Here is a 23,425-nt window from a genome sequence, read left to right on the forward strand (position 1 = left end):
CCTGCAACACTTCTCCACAGGCTTCAGTAATCCATTTCCATATAACAGTACAAATACATACAGCCCAGCAACAGTGAGTTCTAATCACTTCCGCCTACAGAAGACAGCTTTATTACCAGCAGGAAAGAAAAAAAGAAGGATTGAAAAAATAAAATCCCTAGTTCTCCATTTCCATACTTGGTAAAAAAGAATATATATATATATATATATATATATATATATATATATATATGATTTGTACCATTCACTGAAAAGTGTACACCTGGAAATAGTAGTAATAAAAATCCCCTCAGTTTTTAATTATAAGCAGCACAGAACCAAAAGGGTAGCTATACTGAATTCCTATGAATTTTTGCTTTATATTTGATTTTTACAAAGATCTACCTTAGTATTAAAGTCCAGTGCATTTTGGGAAGTCTTGTATAACTCAGGGTATTTCAGCATGTTTTCTTTTCGGCAGGATCTCTCAAATATTCCAAGAGTTAGAGGAGGCATTGCTGTAAACATCTAGGTGGTTTAAAAAGAAAAAATTGCAGAACTTTAGAGGTAAGGATTTGCTTAAAGATTGCTTACTCAAGAAACATTCATGGTTAAAGGTAACTAAAGGCACACAAATTGTCTTACCACATTGTAAAGACCTATACACCATCTTTCAAAAAGAATTTGTCCAGAAAAGCCATTGACAAATGCAAACCAGACCTGCAAAAGATCAGAACTGTGTATTACTCAAATGTCTTGCAAGGTATAATAAACAGATTTTTCCGCAGCCTCTCAAGAAGGGATACCCCTACAACACATTCACAACACAAAATGTTTTGGTTTAAACCCATATGAAAAAATTAATGATAAACCTTATTTTCAATCAAGGACAGTGGGCCATCTAGTCAGATACGTGAGCAATTCCATGTCAATAGGAAAACATTCAGAGGAGTTAACTATTTTTAGAAGAAAAGTCAGGTTCTTTAAGGTTTAAGAGTAATTTAAGCTCACTTAGTTCTTAATGAAATAAAAATTCTGAGAAATATGGGCTGGTGGAAGGGGAGCTCCCAGATTAGTAGCCATTGCCTCCCCATTGCTGGCAAACCTGACTAACAGAATTCATAGACTGACCTGCTATTTGGAACTTAAAACTACCAATAATCCTTACTCATGAAAGGCCTTTACCAGAGCCTAAAAGTAGAACTACTTAGTTAAGAAACACTAACTCAGCTACAGGGTACTGTAGAGATGGAAGTGGACATCTCTTTAATTGCATAATTTTTATAATTTTTTTTTGCTAAAAGGTTAAAAAAACCCAGATTTAATTTGAAACATGTGATAACATATTTTCTAATGTTTTCAGAACAGCATACAGCATATCTACTTTCTCCTATTATTCTCATCCTTGAATTAGTTCAATGACAAAGTGGAGGAGCAGCACATCTGATGAATCTTTATTAACAAGTTACACTGAAACTATATGGTCTAGGAAAAATGAAAGCTCTTAAGTAAGACAAGTCAAAATAATTTGAAAAGTCTACCCCATTTAACACTCATGTTTTTAAATGAATTTTTAGATGCTGTGTTCTTACAGTTCACATTTCATTGAAGTTCATTAAGGAAGCATGAATTACAATCCATACGTATGTTTATCAGTATATACCCAAGCTGGCCTCCAGGTGACTGGACTCTATGACCAAACTCAGAATTTTTTTTTAAATCATGTAGTGCAATGTCTGAAAATGTCTGTGACTACTTTGACATGGAAAACCTCCTGAAGTTGGCAACTGTGAACACTAAAAATGGGAAGTAAAATCCAGCCAAAATTGCTATTTTTTCAACAGATAAGATTAAATTTTTTTTTGGTGGCCACTTATTAACACAAGATTGGATACAAAGTCAAGACTGTTCAATGCTGAAATACAGAAAGAGAGAATACCCTGAATTTTCCAAACTCTTATAATGCTAAATTTGTTTACTTTGGTAGATTTAAGTGCAGCAAGCACAATTTTCTAAACTTTCAGACTACACACCAAAAAGACAATGGAATAACTTTATTTCAGCTGTATCAGACTTTTAGCAACTCTTTTGTATTTTGATTTTTGAATTTCAAAATATGAATTATGATTTAATTGTGATGAATTTTTTGGTAGCAGTTTCTCAGTAGCTGACTATAAGGGTGCAAGATGTGTACGTAATCAACTGTGCATTACAGAATAATTAATTATGCACACAACATCAGTACAACTGATGCCTTTTTCCCTTGTTTGTATCAAATACTTGATTAATTAAAAAAATATTGATTTGAAAGGGTTAGGGTGGTGGAAGATATATGATTCAGTAGCTGATCATCTCATTGCTGGTAAGTGAAAATAGAGTTAAGAAAAGTATCACTTTCTAGGAAGAAAATAGAAGACCACAAATACACATAGACTTGACCCTTCATAACCAAGGAGTATATGGAAAAGACATTAACTTTCCACTGTGATTTAACGAGCAGGCAAAGTGTTATAAACCACTAATTTTAAATGAAAGGCCTAAATACATACACTGAATCTATTCCACATGTTGACTGCTCTTACAGGTAAATGACATCAAGCAACACTTGGCAACGTTTTGGAGTGATTTTTAAAAAGCAAGGCAAGTATTTAGAATAAAATTTTAATTTGCAATGGAATGTTGCTTTCAGCTTATTTTGTACAGAATTTAAGTTAGAATTTTCAAGGTATTTGAACTGAAAATAGTTTTAGTATAAAATTGTAGAGAAATCCTTTAAGGCATAGTATTGACTTCCTGAAAGATTAGCATTTACTTTTTTCTAAAGAAAGCATGCAAGTTATAGGCATTTTAGTTCATTTTAGTGTAATAAGGGACTGGAATATATCTTGGTCAGAGGCCTAGATGCAAACTAAAGAGAGATGAAATTGGGTTCTGAAATTGGGTTCTGGGTTCTCTAAGTTCTGAAGTTCTTATGGAATCTATCAAAAAAAAGTCCATGAATAAGAAATCTTTCACTGTGGCTAAAAGTAGTGGTCTCTAGTAGAAACAGTACAGCTTAGTAGAATACCAGATATTAACTTTAAGAGACAAAATGTCTTTAGTATCTAAGCAGAAACATTAATTTTATATTACTTACAAGACAGTATTTGAATGTTCATGTTAAGAACAATAGTTCATGCCATAATGGCTCAAAATTAAAAGATCTAAAAGGTGGAAAAAGAAAAGACAAAGGACAAGTACAGCCCTCACCTTAAACTATAAGAGAAGAAGAAAATAACCCGCCTATTTGCCTCAACTTCTGAATCTTGGGCCCTAGAAAACTACACTCTGAGCCCTATATGAAAAAAGTAATATGGAGCTTACAACATTATTAATAGTGACAAGAAACACTTGCTCTGCAGTGGGCAATTTATTCAGAGACAAGTGTGTTTCATCCTAGTTATGACAGACAATGAAGGCAGCTGTACCTGCAAAATAAGTTTTTAGGATGCTGGACATGACACTAATTTAGGAGCAGACTGAAACATTCCTCTCTTAGGGTATAGGTCCTACTCTATCAACTCAAATTACTAATCCAGCTCCCTTTTACAGAAGGACAGGTGATTTGTGCTCTTAAAAAAAGTATTTTAGACTATATATGTGAGCAGGCAGTGAAAATTTGACTATTCTGCAGTTCAATGCCTACAAAATTTTCCATTGAAAAGGAAAGATTTAGGTCCCCAGTCTGTCGAAAATGAGATGGACCTCAACAGAGATCCTTGTATGTTTTCCATCTAAGTTTTCCAACCAAGTAATGCCAAAATGTGGGCATGAGCACAATCACTTTCTGCTGTGTGTGTTTCAAACTGAACTCCGTGCAGTTTGCACATCTCAAGCAAGCCATGGCACAGTGAACCACAGCAGCTGAACTGTGCAGCTCAGACCCAGTGTGAGTATGCCCAGAAGCCTGCTCATGTTTGGGGTTCTGCATTATACGGGTCTCAATATGATCATGGCCATTCACCTGATATGTCAGGCAAAGGAAATAGGAACACAATGGTAAACTCCAGTTATGGACATGAACAGCATGGGGGAAGGGGGAAAATAACCGCCCCGTCATCCAAAGCTTATGGAATAAAAAAAGTCATTATAGCTCTAATTACTTAATAAATTAATTATTTCCATAGTATCACTTAAATTGTTATAAACAGCCATGTTTAAACATCTGTGATCACTCTTTAAATCTCAACTCCACACATCTGTTTCTTCTGCTTGTCTTGGTCTTACTCTGATTCTTACTCTGATTCTTACTCTTTCATTTGATGTTTCATGTTGGGGAAAAATCAAATCTTCTTATTTTTTAAAACTGTAAATCCTTTTTCTTTACTATGAACCAGTTATTTTACATTATTACTAGTTATTACTAGATAGCAAAATGAGAAGTAAGAATAGGAAAATTTTGTTCCTCTGATGTCAAAGGGTGATTTTCATAACTTCATAAAATGAGTAGTTTAATGACAGAGTGCGTACAGTAATGGTAATTATAAAAATAAAACCAATCCACAAAGGAGTTCTCAATCATGAGATCCATCTCAATCTCAACCATCTTTATAAAATAATGTCAGCTCCTCCAAAATAAGTATGAAACTTTGCATAGGCTTATCCTACGTGAGTGTGATACTCTGTACAGGCTTAATAAAGCACATTAGTGGTCTATTAGAGATTCAGAGTTTTCACTTGCAATTTAGACTGATACATCAGAATATAACCTCTCAAGTCATTGTGACTAGTCCTATACAAAAGATGAGGCCCATATTTAAATAGCTATTGCATCAAGACACAGAATAGAAAAACATTATTACAGACCACTTCTGGTTTCTTATGAATAGGAGTTTAAATGCCAATAAGCACTGATCACTGTGCTTGAGTATTATTTTAGACCTTTACCATTTTCTAAATTAAGAAACCAATTGACATCAATTTTATATCAGCCCATGAATGCCTAGGATAAAGGCTATACTTTAGATTAAACGGAATATTTTCCATTATTTTCTTGATTAGTACTGAGCAGACATTTAAAAACTGGATACAGATCTATTAAGTAAAGGTAGGTATTTTTAGTTATTGTCAAAATAAAAGGAAACTTGCTAAACTAACTTCCAGACGTGCCTTTCACAGTACTATTTTCTAAACTCCAAGACAGAGGAGGTGTGGCCACAAAAGCCTCACAGAAGTTTTCCTGATGTAGCATTTCTGCATATTAAGCAGCAGCTTACAAATACTCATTGAGCTCCCTGCTCCCACGCCTGATCTGTACAAAAAAACTGAAAAGAGAGACTCAAGACTGGCAGTTGTCCTTTCTGGAGACATTCAATGATGAATTTCTACCCATTCACTCACAGTATTGACATGAGCTATTAACATCTCTGAAAAGTTTTCTGAACTGACAAACATGGGGTATACAGGAATTCAAATAGAATTTATTTTGTCTTCCAGAGAAGGTGTCTATGGCAAAATGTTTGCATGCCTTATATATAAAGGTACAATAGACTTGTATATAAAACCCATATCAAAATTATCTCTTAGCCCTTCAATCTGCTCAGGAGGAAGAGACTACCTGTTCATAAAATCAAAGCCTTTTGATCTTTAGACTATGATCTCTGTACCTTGCATTTAACTTTCTTTCTCAAAAGTACAAATAGTGGGATCTGATTCAAGTTATAAATTTACAATATGTTTGCAGGTGACAATGACAGAAATCTAAGAAATATAAATTTATATGTTCTGAAGCCAACCTTTGTATGCTTTCTATAAGCAAAGTATACATTAATACTGTTTTTTTCGAATACTTCTAGAGCTACTGCTAATCAGTACTTCTGGAAGTCTGATCATGTAAGTAGATATCCAGCCTTTGAAATACAGGATCTAAAGTCTGCCACTTCCACACAATAAAAGGACCTTCAGCAAACTTGCTTTTCTATAGCCTCCTACTTTATATTTTTCTAAAAAAGCTACAAACTTGCTGCTACTTAGATAGAAATCTATTTGCAGTAATAACACAGTAAGGAGAGTAAAAAGAGAAAATTTAGAAAACGCAAAATATGGTAAGAAAAATGCACTCTTTTGGCTTCAACTTTTGTACCTAAAAAATGATAACAGTGTTTTCAAATATTACGAGTAAGGTCGCATAAGTAAGTATCAAAATTGGAAATAATAATCTAATGTTTACATCAGGTTTAAGAGAAATAAGGCATTTTCTTCCAATAAAACGGAATATTTACTTTGCAAGTTTAAGATACTAATGTGAAAATGGATTTAAAAAAAAACTATGAAAATTTAAAGAGTATCTGTTAACCCCATTAATGTAAGAAATACATAAGACTATCTATAACATTTATGTAATGGTCAAGATTTAAAAAAATTAAGTATTTTTTCCACATTTTTAACCCAAAGTTTGACTATGAATATAAAGTTTGAATAAATTATAAATTCAATTACTATATATATACACACACTTGATTATAAAAGATGCAGCAGCTGTTGGAAGAAAAGTAAGGGGGGGAGGAGAGAGGAGCTTTAAAAATTTATTTAAACTATGTTCAACCGTAAGGTTGCTGTGCGGTCATGAAAGGAATGAAAACTACAATTATACATTCTATTCTACCCATACCTACCAATAAATGTACATTTATTACAACACAGCCCTCTCATAGCACTGTATTTTTCGCACGATTTCACTCCTTAAAATCCCAGGTGAAAAACTAGGTCAGCTTTCAGGAAAGTATCCCTGTTCTTGAACAGGAGCCTGAGGATGCAGGGTCACCCCATTCTGCAAGTCAAAGGTGCCCAAGAGTGGAACTAAACCTGTCTGTAAAAACCCTGGGCACTGCTCTGAACAGCAACAGCCCTGCAGTGCAACAGAGACCTTGGAAAGGGCTTCAGAGTCCGAACCCGACCGTCCCTGACACCAGCTCCAAGAGCTGAAGCACACACATCTCTGGGTAAACTTAAGGCAAACTTGTAACTGGATTCCTTAATTACTGCAATGATGTTACAAGTACAGCATTTTAATAAGCTAGCAATATTAGAAACACATTTAGTAATAATATTTACCATGCATTTTTAAACAACTGCGGTTTTTTAAAGTAAAAAAAAAATCAGATTAATCCGTTTATAAAAAATTTCAACATTCAGTACTAGTAGTATATATTTACAGTTAAAATACTGAAAAAAGTATAGAATAACCAAAAGCTCAAAATTAAGGTTTTACTTTCAAGAAGTAACATTTCATGTGCTGTAAAATTACCTCAATAATATAAAGGACTATATTCTTGTAGAAACAATATAAGATGCATTTAGCTACTCTGTTATAATTCCAGGCTCCATGAACCAACAGCAAGTTCTTCAAATACTTGAACTGCAAAAAACATGAAAAATGAACAAACATACAATTAAAACACACACACATGAATATGAATAATATTTTAAATTTTTTATTGTAGTATTTTGCAGTGTAATGACTTACCTGAGCAATTGAGTAGTCTGAAGAATTAGCAGCCTGTAGACCTTCATTCCCACTGATACCAACACCTACATGTGCTGTTTGTATCATACTAACATCATTTGCTCCATCACCAATTGCTAGAGTTACTACCTTAACTTGTTTTTTAACCATTTCTACAACTTCAGATTTTTGAAGCGGTGATACCCTAAGGGATAAAAAAACACAGAGGTTTCATACAGGACTTTCAAATGAATGTATTTTTAAAACATACTTTATATTCTGTGGAAAGCTAATAAACCCAGGCCAATTAACATCCTGGTGAGCAACATGGTCTTGTTATTGCCCTTCAAGAGTATATGGTAAAAGCACATTCACAGAAAAATTCATAAAAAATAACATTTCTGAACTTTGGACTACTTAAAAGGCTGCAAGAGGATTCTATGTTGAGGAAGTCACCTGACCAAGTGTGTTAGAGAGAATTGTTTGAAAATGTATTTTAAAACATAAAGGAATGAAAAATAATACAGCCTTCAAATTGAAGGTGGTTATGTAATCACATTATTCATTGGCGAGCACAACATATGCATTGGACTTCTAAAAAAGCTGTGTGAGATGAGTCCACAGCCTTGTGGAAAACCTGCCTTGAAAGTTTCTGGGCAACAGTCCTTCTGAAAAATTCTGTGGTCCACCTATATGAAAAAAATCTTTCTATGATCTTTTGGTACGTGTTTTATTTGAACTCTGCTGTTGAGAATTGTACCAAGACTTGCTACAGCCAGATTCTACAGAAGATTCCTGACCTGAGTCCTTCTTTTCGATCTTTTTAACTCCTCAGGAATAGTGCCTTGATTCCTTTTTAGAAACTGTTATAGGGGCAGCTGGAAGATGGCACTGTCACTCCCTCAAGTTCATGGTGAAACCAGTAAAAAATATTTTTCATTAATTTTTCTCATCTTAGCTGTACATTTTTACTCCAGAATAACCCATTTAACATTCTTCTTGCATATATTACTCTGAAGCCAATACAGAGTTGGAATTCAGCTTACTGAAGTCTTTAAGCCAAACATCTGCTTGGAATTAATAACATATACAGATTTTTTTTTCTGAAGAGAAATGTCTACTGAATATTTGTCAGCATCATCTGTGCTACAGCTAGTCTTTGGAAGAATCCATTGGCAATAAATGCTTCTGCACAAGTCAATGCAGCCTGCAAACTTAAAAGAAAGTGGTGTAATTTGTACTTTTAGAACAAAGGAGAATATTAGATGTTTACTGTCATTATATGGATGAAGAAAGAACTTATATGTATATATATTTTAATTTTTAAAAGTGATTTACCTTAATTAAAAACTACCATTTAAACCTTTTTATTTTCAAGCCCATAAACAAGGAAATGAAGTTTTTTGGTACTAAAGACAAAACATTTAACAGAAACAAATATTTTGGCAGAATTTTGACTTTTGGGAAACATGGGATATTTAATATGTGCGCATTAAACCAGTGAGGGTTATGAGCAAGTATTTTAGTTTTAAACTTGTAGTCAACTTTTAAGCAACCACAAAGTATGTCAGACATATATCTAGATACGCATTGAAACCAACTGACCTAAGTAAATTATGGAAGTGTAAAATGAAGAAACGACAGAGAGAATACTACTAGAACAGAAACTTTCATTTTGCACTTTGTTGTTTCTTTACAAGAATGCCAACACTAAAAGACAGCTTTATGTACAGAATACCCCTCAATGGTTCCCCAGTTCAATAAAAACACAAAAATTATCTCTTCAAATGGCATAAAATGGATTTTGTAACCAGGGAAATAGAAGAAAAAGAAATATAGCTTTAAAAGATCAGTTCTACATGCATCTACAAAGCTTAACCACAAAAACATTAATTAAAAAATCCCTTGGTAGTATGACTTTAATTTTCAGAAGTGATGGAAAGACTAGAAACCCAGTGATTCTTTGGATATTGTAATATTACTTATTTTTCTGTGTCCTTTTGCAAAGCAGAAAAATAGTTCCATTTTGAACAAATTTTTCAGATTAATCTGACTTATTTTAATGGAACAATGGAAGTTTCTTGCTGTAGTAGTTGATATTTACAGGAAAGGATAAAAGGGTTTATTGTATAAACAAGCCCTATAATAATCAGACATAATAATGCTTAAAAAAGGCATTTCCACCAGCTTCAGCTAATAAAAAGCACCCTGAGTAGTACCTTTAACATTTTTGAGCACTTCTTATACAGTGTAATCCACATCTCACAGAAAAGTAGCCTGTGGAGAAAGATCTACAGATGACTCCAGACATGCTAAAACCTGTGGTTAACTGTAGTATCAATTCAAGGTCAAGATTAGTGTCTCAACCTGATTGAGACTACTCTCAATGGATTACAAATTATGTTCCTGGAAATAGCAATCTGAGTGACTCTGACAATTACACTCTGTTGCAGACTGCTCTACAGTGGTATTTCACTTGAATGACTGTATTTCATAACTTCAGTTTATTTTTATATGTCAACAAAAATAGCATGGAGACAGAATAATGTAAACTTTACCTGCAACAAATAACAGCTTTACATGACAAAGCCAAATCCAGGAAATACTGTCTTACTCCAAATGTCAAAGCATACTTCAGAGATTTACCATCAATGATGAGAGCAAAATCATTTTCCTTCCTTAAAGCATCACCAAGAGTACTGCAATGATGGCTAAGTGTCTCTCTTGTTCCCTGTTGCACAAAAAAATGGGGTCCATTATTTTTACTTCTTAATATTCTTAAATCCAAATTTTTCAGTGTGATAAGAAACACTGGCACTTTGGTTTTTGAGGAAGTTGCCTTTTGATTCTGCTACCAAATATTATAAAGCAAAAAAAAATATTTGCAAGAGTTGCACTATTAGAAACACAATAGAAATGTCGTGTAGGATTGCTCTTTCACTCTGCCAAAAATGAAGTGTATAACTTGTGGCAGAACCTTCAATGCTCTTTGAACAGCAACAATAATTGCATAAATATTTGCCAGAAGGCACAGGTATACAGAAAACTTATATAATAATACAAAAGATTACTCACATATATATAGATACTATAATTTGCTGTTATACAAAATGTTCCTAAATGTTTAGAAAAAAGGAAACACAGATAACTAATGATATAAATACAGGCATTATAACTGATAATCCTATTACAATAAATTCATATTTTAACATAATTTAACAATTATAACATAAAGTACATGTTATACAAAGGAACATATTTTCTATTTTTCAATTGCTAATGACAGTTTGAATCACACCTACAGAAGTCACTATTTTGTGATCTAGTACTGAGAACTTCAGATTACATTCAGTAGACAATATATTCATATGTATTTACTCCTGCAGCAGCCTACTTTGGGAAGGTCAATGACATCTAGTTAGCTACAGTGCAGTTCTACCATGGAGGGTCATGAGAGACAAAAAATATTGCTTGTTGCCCTTCTTTCTTTTTGAAAAACCTTTACAGAGCTATAACATACTTCTCTTCTGTTTCCTGCTTCACAGCCCACAAGTAAAAAGTATTTTAGAGGAGAAAGGAAGATGAAGAAAACCAAAAAAGATGAAAAGATGAAAAAAGTCAAAAATATTGACTTTGGAAGCTAGTGACATCCTGTGACAACACGTTCCCATATTTTTTTACAAGTTTACCAACCAAATAATTGTGCTACTTCAGTTACGTCAGGCACACATAAACCAAATTTGGTGTAACCACCTAAAAATAGAACACTGAACTAATTAAAAATCTCAAAACCCTCTGAAATGAAATTAAAAGATACTGCTTTGCCTTTTCAAATCAACTTACTCCTCCCAGTTACACACATTGTTGTTAATGGTTTTTGACTACTTTGCTTCTACTGGCCTTCTAAAGATTCATTGGTTTATCTAAAATGAGATTAGCCTGTTGGGGAATTCTGCACTTGTTTCCTGGCTCTCACCCCCCAGAAACTGTGACAGAAATGAAGTTCCACTGTTTAAAATTACATGCTAAAAACTCTTTAAAATGACAACAGTTTCTGTAACTATTTTCTAGAGCATCTCCATATACTCTGTATTTTGGGTATATAAGGAAAGGATCTCTCAATCTCTATACAATCTAGACACTCCAGTTTGAAACAGGGAGTACACTGCAGTTATCATTGCAGCTACTACCTTTTATTCTTATACTATATTTATATAAATTTACTATAAAAATATATTGCTTGATAGATATTTATTGAACTTTTGAATCACCACTCTAGAAGTGGTTCATCTGTAATGCTTGTATAACATGAAGCTCCTAGCCTTGAGCATGCATGGATGAAGTCTACTACATGGAATTTGTTTGCTCATAGTTGTGAAGTTCCTTTGTGTAGTAGCTGCACTGTGATTTCAGAAGGTGTAGACTGTTTTCCAGTTATTCAGCAACATTCTGTCACAAAGATCATACAGTCTTCCAAGCATGGAATACTAAAATTAAGAAAGTAACACCCCAAAACAAACATAAACAACATTCCCCAAACCATGGTTTTGGCAGAATTTTCTATGTTTGTCCAGATAAATAGACACTCCAACTTATTTTTTTACACCATCTTCACCATGATGCCTGGACATTTTAAGCAATAAAATAATGTTTCATTAACTGAGAACTTTAAAGATTTTACTTACATCAAGAGAGCCTTCATTTATAACAATTAGTCCCATGTTCTTTCTCAAAAGTTTACACGAGTGACCTGTTAGAAAAGATTTTGTTTTTAAAAATCGGTTAAAAAAATCGATTATAATAGAACAAGGCATTTTTTTCCTGTAAGAGACCTACAGACAGAATTAAAAATAAGATTTCTCTAGCTGAAATAAATGATAAAAAATATTCTACTGCATTTTATATAAGTACATGTAGGTACTAAGTCAGAATAGTTAGAATTTCCCTTGCTGCAACTTGCAGCTGTTCAGAAGTGCTTTAAAGAGTTACAGAAAACAACAAACAGATCTCCCTAATCCTTGTAAATTTTTAGAATGCAACTTGCATTTACTTCAAAACTTGTTTATATACATATTTTCATTTTTTCTTTTATTTTTTGATGCATTAAACAGGATGCATTTTCTGTGCTAATGATGTAGGCTGCCTAGTCAGAAATATGTATCACCATTGTTAATATAGTGAAAATACTGGTATTATGTGTATTGCATCAAACCTGAAGGTACTAAGGAAAATAACCTTAGATCAACTGTATCGTGTGCATATGGAAAGTTCTTTAAGATTAGAAATAATAACATCAAATAAAAAGTATATATATGACTAAAGTAAGGCTTTATTTTGGACATGCATCTACACTACGACAGCAAGTGCTGATGTGGTCACATGCATAGACTCTTAAAATGTTAAAATAGCTTTCATATATAACTATTTAAAGATGCAGATTTATCATTGTTGAAATCAGTTTTTTTTAACCATCCTTCATAATAAAAGGAAAGAATAAGAATAAACTTTTGCTAAAAGGTTATAGTACTTGAGTTCACCTTTCTTGGAAAGAAGGAAAAACAGAGAAGGGAAACTAAGAATACTTAACATTCTCTTAATATTATTCCCTCTCACTGTCAAAAGTCAACATATTCTTTTTAATTCATCTCATATGCGATAAAAAAGTACAATTTCCTACTTTTTTGCCTCCTCTGTGATGTAACTTTTTCTTGCTCTTAGCATTTTAACAGCGGCAGAATCCACCATTCCCTATCCTCCCCCTAACACTGACTAAAAAATAAGTTCACATTCAAATTCTGGAGTGACATATAATATTATTTTTTTACCAGACAACTTCCTATTCTGAAAGAAATTATACTGCATCAAGTGCTGTTATTTTTAAACCTGTAACAAAGACATCAAATAAATGCATTTGATGCAATACATGCAATATAAATGCAATATAATACCAATATTAATGGCAGTCTCTTGTTTGTCTCCAGTAAGTATCCAGATTTTTATGTCTGCTTTCATGAGTGTCTCGATGGTTTCAGGCACTTTGTCTTGTAGTTTATCTTCAATTGCTGTTGCTCCAAGCAGCTGAAGATTCTGTGAACAGAAAATATTTCAAACATACAGAGTTTTTTTGATTTAAATTCAATTTCAATGTTCCATTTATTTTATTTAACTCTCTGTATTTACAACAAGATTAATACACTCTAAACTCATTAATCAGATTTGGTGTCAACAAATAAAGAACTTCCACTTTATTCCACGAGCTTTAACTTAGGTATCTGTGTGGCTTGACAAAACTGCACAGCGTGACCACTCAAACTTTAACCACTTATTCTCTCAGTAGCTCAGTAGCTTGTTCAGCAACAGCTAGCTTTTCCTGAGGAGTACTTCTCTGATATCAAGGCTTCAGGAGTGCTAATACCACACCTTCTCTCTTGAAATGATTTTTCTTCACTTTGTAAAAAAATCTAAAACACCTGTAAATTTATCTTAGTATTTTATGTTTGATTTTAGCTTCCTATGGAGCAAATTTATACAATTTTTGTGAATGCAGCCATTTTTATATTTTCTATTTCTATACCCTTAAAACTAGCTAAATGTTAAAGACACCATTATACATCTAATAGTGTGCAATCCTGGTAGCAGCATGGCCTGCATACTACATCCTGAGGAAGTACTTGTGCAGCTTATACACAAATTTGTAAAGGCAGCAGGGTTGTCCTGGCATTAGAAAGTAACATAGTTTCAAGACTGTTCTGTCACATCCAGATAAACTGCTCAGCAATGTTTATTAGTGACTGAAGCTCTATACCCTCACCATTTTTTTCATGAATTAAACACCACAGATTTGTGAGGCTCTGAATTTTAAGCAAACTAATCTCTCTTATACTTTCCAAGGAAGAAAACCCAAAAAAAAACCCCTCCAAAATTTAAGTATCAAAACTTCAAGCACTCTTGGTCTCATGCACTCCTTTGTCTTATAAATTTAATAGTCATGGGATCTTTTTTTGTTGAGGTAGGGAAGTCTTAGCTTCATACCTGGCTACTTCAGAAGCAGTGTTGCCAGAAACTTCAGGCTCTGCTCTTGTGACGCTGTATCTGGGTATGAGCTTGCTTTATGGGCCTTCAGTAAAACAGAGGCTGACAAAGTGGAACAAGTCCAACAGAGGGACACAAAAATAGCTTAGGGCCCAGAGCACACATAGTAAGAGCACCTGAAGAAGTAGGATGAGTTTAACATGGGAAAAAAGAAGCCCAAGGGAGGGATTCCTTCTGCTAACTAAAGCTGACAGACCAGCCATCTTTCTCCAAAATGTTTACTGCACAGTGAAGGCCAAGAGGCATCAGTCACATTCTGCAGCAATAAAAATTTTAATTCTGAAGAAGGAAAAAAGACTAAGTTGAGCATGAAAAAAAATTACCTGCTGCAGCTGGGAAATCCTCCTTGTGGATACTCTAAACTTCATCAAAGTGTTGGGCAAGCAAAACTAGCCCTGCTTTAAACAAGGATTTGTGTCTAGATGACTTCCCCAAGTCCCTTCCAATCTTGACTACTCCACTGTTCCAAGATCATTATATAATGAAGCAGATGTTGCCTATCTGTTATTACAGTTTTTTGCACACCAGAAGAACTCTGAAAAAAAGCTTTCCAGTTGTTCAGCCCATAATCGACACTTTCCAGCAAGGTAGCTATTTGCAGCGAAGACTTTGTCAGATTAATTGTTCCTTCATTTTGATTGTTTAAACTGCAAGGACTACCTGACACAACTGTCAGTATATCGCTAGATTTTGTTTTTCTATCTAAGCATTGTTCCTCAATAGTGATTCACTTTTCATGGCATAGAAAATAAGGACAATAATTAAGAACCCACTCTTCTGCTCATCCCTCTGCCCACTCCATCCTCCCCCCAACCAACCCAAACCCCAGAAAGCTACATCAAGCTGCACAAACTTTTTCAATTAGTTCATAGCTCTCTTCAAGTTTGAGTACTCTGTTTTGTATAGCTGTAGAAGCACGGTGATAGACATCCAACCATTCTTGATAATCACTTTCTGAAATCTCAGCCACAGCAAAACACAGAGTTCTTAAGCCTAGAGAGAAAACAGATAATGATTCAGTATTTGTTAGTCCCTTCCCTTATATACCTGCAGTGAGTATCTTTTGAAAGCTGAAATTATTCTGTATTTTATGTATGCTTATGCCTGATTTCAAATTACTGCTGCACATCTTGAAGAACTTTTTAAATATACATAAAGTAAAAATGAACTATAAATAGAAATTTATTCAACAGAATAACAGTTTCAAAGAAGCTGAACGTAATACAGGTGATGCATTTCACTGGAAAAAATAGTAATTTTTTATGCAAGATTTGACTTAGTTTAAACTGTAAAAAAAATGAGGAAATCCCAACACTTGCTGAACAAGTACGTCCATTGAAATATTAGAAGTGTAAAACTGAATTGTATTTCTTATATTTATTGTATAAACTTAAATGTTGCTACGCTGGTAAGAAGTGAAGTTAAAATATATAAGCACAATGTTACAACTGCCCTCTTCACCCCTCCTCAATTTTCTTAGGAAATTCTAGTTTGAAATTTATCATCTAGAAGCCAACTTTGAATCCCCTCATTTAACTTTCCCATCTCACAGATTGTTTCAGCTTTCCAAATTCTTAAACTAAAATCATTATGTACCATTTGGCAATTTTACTTACCAACCTTTGAGCTCGTTGATATTATTAACAGATTTTTTCCTTCAGCAAAAATCTGAACTAAGCATTACAGCAAGAATTTGAGACGGCATGATTTTAAGAAATATCTATTTTTTGACAACACACATTTTACACTCAATTTAAGTAGCTAGGTGTGAATTTTCTAACAGCTCATTTTCACATATTACCAGATTTCTAGAGAATGCATCTAGTAACCTCTTTATATACCAGCCACAGTTTACAGGCCAGTAGATTTAGAAGGGGGGCAGGCAGGATTAATGTAGTTACCCTTTGGCCACTTGCCCACTCTGCTCTAGGAGACAAACAGCACCACAACCAGGGATGGTTAAATGTAACCTTTATTTGGTCACAGGTTTCTGGAGCTCAGCACCAGTGGCAATTTTGAAATTAAAAGAGGTTGGGCACGAAATAATACATGCGTCTTTCTTCAGGATAAAAACCACGTGTAATGTGGGTATTCTGACAACTAAACAGCATTAGGAACACAGTGTCTCACCATCTAGACTTAGAAGAATAAATTCAAGTCTGGCAACTCAACTGATTTTTTTTCTCTGCATAATAAGGATATGCTTACAAGGTCCAAAGCCATGAATACAGGTGAAGTGGAGGAAAGGAATCTATGTCTGACTAACAGTGATACTATTTCCACAATGCTTTCAACATATTTTCTGCAGACAATAAAATGAAGAAAAGAAATCCAAGTGTATGGAATGTCAGCAAATAGTTTTTTCAAGGTATTTGCTTTCTCTTTTTAAATCGCTGCCTTGTTATATATTTTTTAAAAATATTTTTAATATGCTTCTTTTCATTGTGATTTAAAAGAATCTTCCAAATAAAACGTGGAAAACAAAATATCATTAAGCCTGGTTGTTATCAGACTGGAACAACACAGGAAAATTACAGAGGATTTTTCTATTTATCCAAGCAGGCATTAACACTCTAGCTTAATAAATGCTTACATATAAATGCCAGCCATGCTAACCACTTCATTTTTGAACAACACACCAAGAGCAGGCAGCAAATGCCAAGGACATACTGTCCTACCACATGAAAGGATACTCATGAGAAACTTTGCAACATAGTTGGCTGCAACTTAAATCTGAAGTAAAAATAAATACCAATTTTTTAATCAATTCCAGAGATATGTGATTTTTTTCTAAAGACTTAATTTTATGCTTTTTAAAAGGTTAGAAACTCACTATTCTGAACAGTAAATCTTTTAATCTGTTGAAAAGAAGGATACAAAAAATATCTGAATAAACTTCTTAATCCTATCAAATGTACAGTGGTTCTAAAGACAGATGGAATTTTTCACTTTTTATGTTGATTTATTTAGTGCAACCTGACTGCTAAGAAGTTGTACTGATGTAATGAGAATGGTAATTAAGAACTGGGTTGAAATTTTCACATCAATTCACACAGGACAGAAGACAGTGATCTAATTTGGTCTTTTCTGGAACCAAATATATACCTTATGACCTAAACTAACTTCACACCTAAGTAACTTTTTCTTGACTAATTCTGGTTAAACCTTTCTAGAACCCCAGTGTGTATCTGAGGCTTTGGGCTTGTCATGGTTTGACGCTGGCCCAATGCCAGTGCCCCCATGAAAACCCATTCTTCCCCGGTGTCTGCTGTGAGATGCGATCAGAGACAGAGCAAAGCAGGCCTCCACTTGTGAACAAGAAAAAAAAACTTTATTATCACACAATTATAAAATAAACACACAGAGCAGAATGGAAACCCTTTAAACATTTCTCCTCCCCCCACTCAATTTCCAAAGAATGACACACAACCTTAGATCTCTTCCCAGTCCATCACCCTTCAGATAATCAACTCAGTCCATCTCCACCCTTCCGACAATCGCCTCTCATTTCATCGAGGAGAGAAGAGCCCTCCTTGTGCTACCACAGGTAAATCCCCGTCACTCAGCAACTACACGTCGTGACTTCTTCCTTCCATGTTCAGTGCTCTCACCACTGCACATGGACCACAGCTGCTTTTAGGGTTCCCTTTTCAAGGATGCCTTGCCCAGTTCCAGAAGAGAATGACAGTCTCTCACCTTTTCGGGACACCAGCCCCCCCCAATATTTCACCCCCTGGGGCCGAGGGGTCTCACCATCACTTCATCACCTGTCGTCTCCGCTCACATCACTCCTTTGGCGCCGCCTCCCCCTAAAATGCAGTCTCTGTATTACAGGAAAGGTTCTATCCATGGCTATACAAGAAAAGTCCAGCCAAAAGCCACTCCATCATCTCCTCCACCTAGGATTTTCTCAACTTCTCCCAGTCCTTCTTCACTTGCACAACTCTGCATCACACTTGCACATTTCCTCTTATCCGTCTCTTTTTCCTCGACTCCCGGAGGATCAGCATTTTTCCATCGTCCCACAGAAGGGTTAAAATCACAGTCTCTGCTCAACTCGAACTCCCACACTAGCTCATCGGGCACTCTTCCCTTGTCGGCCCCCCCCTTCTCTTCCTCGGCCAGGCCGGTGCTATCAAGTTCAAGATAGCACTGGCACCTCTCTCTTTCCCTCTCTCTCCCGAGGAGGGGGGGGCTGCCCGCCACCTCTCTGATTCTTCCACCCTTCCATCATCTCCCGTCTCTACCCAAGGCTCCGGCCCACCTCCCTCAGTCGCATGGCTTTCCCCTCCCCCGCCCAGCCCGAAGCTGGGCAGGGGAGGTCTGAACTCTCCTCCGACCGGAACCAAGAGAGAGATCTCCTGGGAGCTCTCGCTTTTAACCCCTGTGTTCTCAGAGGCGGATCCATATCCTCAGTGGTCAAACCAGGTGCCAATATTCACATCTGGGCACCCATTGGTTTGACCACTACCACCTCCCAAAAACTCGTTTCCTCTCAAACCACGACAGGGCTATACCATCAGTCAATTTTTTTCGGGTATAGCTCTGCTTTCAACTTTATTGTAAATTTTTTTCTAACTTTTTTACTTTAAGATGTTTTAAGACTAACTAAATGCTTCCTTCAGAGATCTTGACAGGAAAAACTAACAAAAGAAACAGATCTGTGACTTGTTTCTGCTGTCACTGATAGGACCAAGAGACTGAAGCTGCTTAATACACTAGCCAAAGCTCTAAATTCCATGATAAACCAGAAGACAAAAACTAGAGAAGTCATATGCATGACAAAAAATGACCTTTCATGATAACAAGAATATCTGGCCAGAGATCAATTAACAAAACATAAGCATTGTTTTTTAGTCTTCTTCCCAGTGTAAGTTTATTTTTAAGACACATTAAATATAATTTTAATGTTGTAGTAGCAGTGTATTAGAAAAATAAAGAGGTAGAAACTCTGCAGTTCAGATTCCCATAACTCTTATAATTCTGCTTCCAACTCCTCTCTACCAACTCATTGATAAATTTTAACACTATGATACTGGACAGTACAACACTATAATCCTCCTGAGATATTAAGTGGATATGGCATTGAACATCTAGGAGCCGTGCAGAAACATTTCTGCATTCTGCTTTTCTCTCCACATCTGTACTGTGAAATCCACTATAATTAAATAACTGACTGGCTGCTTGTATCAGTCATCTTAATTTCACAGTCTTTTAAATTTTACTTACTATTCCTACTTCAGAAACCCTCACAGAGGGGTTCCCCACCTCTGGCAACTGTTTTGTAGAAGTGATTATTAAAACTGCAGACACCAAAACAAACCATATGGACGCTGGCAATCCCCCTTATTGGGACTGGTGACAGAAACAATACAGCTAAAAAGCTACCTTAAAAGCACTACACTAATAATTTCCAACCATCTTTACTTTGGCTACTTCTTCCTGTGTGCCCATCCCTACAGCATCACCGGGTATGGGACATGAAAGCAACCATGGGAAATGAGATCTTCCCAGAAACAATGTGCTATGTGTTTGCTCTCTGGAAAAATATGTTTTGGTTAAAAGATTCTACTGTATACTCTGTGGGTGTGTGGGTTGTTTTTCAGGTTTTTTTTTTAAGCATGAAGTTTTTACTGAAATTTCTTAGGAAGAGGAAGATTTTTCTTAAGGAGCCATTGCTAAAACATAATTTTCAAACATAACATGAGTAAAACACTACAGCAAGCTAAAATTTAAAAAATGGAAAGTTGAGCAGTAACAGGATTTCATATTTATTTTTATACTGAATAACATCACCCACCTTCTGTAGCAAACTGCTCTAGATGTTTTAAGGTGATTTCTTTGTATTTTGAGCTTTCAGCAAGACGGTCATAAATTACAGTATCCTACAAAACAAATAAATATAGCTCAGAACACTTAAATAGGAAAATGATTTCTGTTGGGTAGACAATACAAATCATGTAGGAAAAAGGCTGACAAATAGAACTGTATTACTTAGGCATCAAAAATTAATAGACATAATCTTATTTCGTAAGTAAAAGAAGGACTTCTTAGTCCTCAGATTTTCTATATTTACAAATTCTGCTATAATGCAGTCTTTTTCTTCTACATTTTTTGATGTTATTTCCCCTTATTTTGAAAAGTGCCAAAATGTTGTCTTCCTCTTTCAATATTATGCCCACAAAGTAAAATTAGTGCTTCATAACTGCCATTCTCAGATTTTTTTGTAGCCAGCTTAATACATGGAATATTAACAACAGTTTTTTTTTTTTTTCTTCACTAGAGATGACAAAAAATGAACATTTATATTCAAAAAACTTCCTTTCCATAAACCATTCTGGAACTGGATTTCACCTCCTTCCCCCTCAAACTTGACATGCAGACTGAGAACTAATGAGCAACTCTGCCATTCTCATATGCATTATGATAAGGACACCGTCTCACAGGTCCTGCTTCTGGGAAAATTTATTTCTGCGTATATCAACGGTTGGTTAACACTCCCATCTAGTCAGTTACGCTAGATTACTATCTCTATCTAGTGATCCATGCCCAGCTACTCCAGCAAGTAATTAATACATGTTCATCCATTTTCTTGGGAGTACAGAAGGAAGCAATTATTAGGAAGCATAAAGCTATTAGTCCAGTACAAAGAATAGGATGAACAGGTCTGTCATAGGCAGTTAGTAAAAAAAGACATTAACTAGTTCATCACATTGAACAGCTACATAGCAAAGTATTGTAAATTGAAAGAGGTACATCAACATTCCTTCCCCCACATTTTCAATGTTTTGACTGAGTTATTACAATCTTTTGCTTTTGTATTTTTATTGGTAGCACGTATTCTTTGTTACAGTGAAAAAAGAATAAAACTCACAGCTCCTTTGCAGTAGAGTCTTAACTTCCCTGATGGTGTGCGAACTATCACTGACATTCTTTTCCTAGAGCTGAAAGAGAAATAAATTCTCTGTATAAGGTGGTTCATAAATATAAGCATCTACCAATATTTTACCTAATAATATCAATATATATTTTACATTACACACAGAATAAAAAGTCAGTGCTATCAATTCTGAATTATGCTCTCAGTTTACTGGGGTGGAAAACAATTTTAGTGTCTATCAATTAAAATGATGCTGTTTTTCTGTGCATACTTCTGTAGGCCTTTTTCCCATTTAAATGATATTAAGAATTTTCACCTTCATCTAAATACTGCATGACAAAAAAGCACCTTAAAACACAAAGCACTTATCATCAATATCATAAAGAGGTAGTGTATCATGGACTGTTTCAGTTTTTCCTTCCTTCCCAGCCAGTCAGAGTTGCTCATACACTGTACTGTGCTGCAATCCTATTACTGTTATTCCAGAGTTTAGTTTATCACGCAAAGTTTTCAGTATGCTAAGAGCTGGAAAGGGGCTGGACTAATTTTAACTACTCTCTGGCTCTCAGTTGTTAATAAAATCCAAGTTATTTTTTCTTTCTGTCCTCATAATTGAGGTAGAAATTGGAGGAAAACATGGAGAAGACTGTCACGGTCTGCTTTCTGTCTTCTTCCCTTTGACGTTTGCCAACAAGCATTCTTTAGGTGCAAGATCATGTCCTGTCAAAATGTGTATTTATATCATAAGTCTTTCAAATTCCAACTTTATAAATAAATCTACAGAAACTACTCAGGGAGCAAAACACTTCTCATAGAACAGTTCACAGGAAAACAGAGATGGAAATAAATGGTCCTTTAACCATTTTGGTTCCTTTTGGAACTGCATCCCATTTACACATCATCAAAGAGCATTACTGTATGAATGGTTCCTGAAGTTCAGACTCCCATGGAAAACATCCTGTAAATGGAACGTGGACATAGGTGAAGGAAAGAAATTTATAATTATAGGTGAAGTAACAGGCTGAAGAGTGTCTTCAGGAAAACATTTTCTAATTCTTCCTGGGTGTGCACTCTGCTTCAAGTAAAAATTTCTGAACAGCAATATTAAATGACATTGTTCCTGTGAATACTGCACAAAAGCACATATAAAGCCGTTAACTACTGCAACTTCTTTTCCATTTCACCTCTAAACCTCAGATAAGTAGAATTCCAAAAAGCTTTAGGCAGTGTCCAGTTTTGAATCTACTTAGACAACACTGGAGAAATTGGGATCATCTGAACTACAGTTAAGCTGCCTAAAATAAAAGCAAGTCTCAGATCCACATTGATTCCAGCCAAGACTATCTAGCTTCTGCTACTTGAATTCATTACACTCGCCTGAACGTTCAATTCAGAAACAGTGAAGGAATTACAGTAGGTTAGGAGGTGTACAAAACAATAATTTGATCTATTTACCCTTGACAGGTAAAAACTCAGCAGTTTTGTACTTGCCTCTTGCAATACCAGAAGATTGCAACCTTGAAATCCTGTATGGAGCTGCATATTATTCTACTGAAGATGTATCAAAGAATAACCAATGACTTCCTGCAGCATTCTGAAATTTTAGCTATACAGACAGATTGAATCTTGACTGATACAAACTTGCTTAGCAAAACCGCAATAAAACTAATGACGAAGAGTTATGGTCAAGGACTTCTAACTCCTTAAAAACCTTTTCATGGCAGTGACAGTTTTATTTCCTTTTCCTGGTGAACTACAGTAAGCCCCCAAATTGCACTACTACAAATAACTGTCATTGTGAGACCACTGTTTTGTTCTGCTTGCTCTCCATAGAAGCAAGGTGAGCAGCCATAAAGATGACCTGGTTACAATGGGAAAAATACTGAACAGAAGATGTTTGCTGAATTAGTGATAGAGAAAATGCCTGCAAGCCTAGAAATTGGAGCCATCCTGAGATACCATCAATATGTACAAAACTGTAACTAGAATTT

General features: G+C 35.1%; 1 protein-coding gene across 6 annotated transcripts in view; it reads right to left on the minus strand.

Moving 5' to 3' along the window:
* The window catches only part of ATP8A1 (ATPase phospholipid transporting 8A1), a 100,879-nt gene that overhangs the window by 34,807 nt on the left and 42,647 nt on the right, over positions 1–23,425 (minus strand). For all 6 annotated transcript variants that reach the window (XM_038134320.1, XM_038134321.1, XM_038134319.1 and 3 more), the window contains 10 exons: positions 21,429–21,498; positions 20,355–20,439; positions 15,408–15,547; positions 13,411–13,549; positions 12,148–12,212; positions 10,021–10,193; positions 7,484–7,667; positions 7,265–7,375; positions 625–699; positions 385–507 (listed from right to left, as the gene is read on the minus strand). In XM_038134320.1, the coding sequence (XP_037990248.1) occupies positions 385–507; positions 625–699; positions 7,265–7,375; positions 7,484–7,667; positions 10,021–10,193; positions 12,148–12,212; positions 13,411–13,549; positions 15,408–15,547; positions 20,355–20,439; positions 21,429–21,498 (1,165 nt within the window). The remainder of the gene's footprint in view (positions 1–384; positions 508–624; positions 700–7,264; positions 7,376–7,483; positions 7,668–10,020; positions 10,194–12,147; positions 12,213–13,410; positions 13,550–15,407; positions 15,548–20,354; positions 20,440–21,428; positions 21,499–23,425) is intronic.

The sequence above is a fragment of the Motacilla alba genome, chromosome 4 (assembly GCF_015832195.1).
Source record: "Motacilla alba alba isolate MOTALB_02 chromosome 4, Motacilla_alba_V1.0_pri, whole genome shotgun sequence".
NCBI classification, from domain to species: Eukaryota; Metazoa; Chordata; class Aves; order Passeriformes; family Motacillidae; genus Motacilla; species Motacilla alba.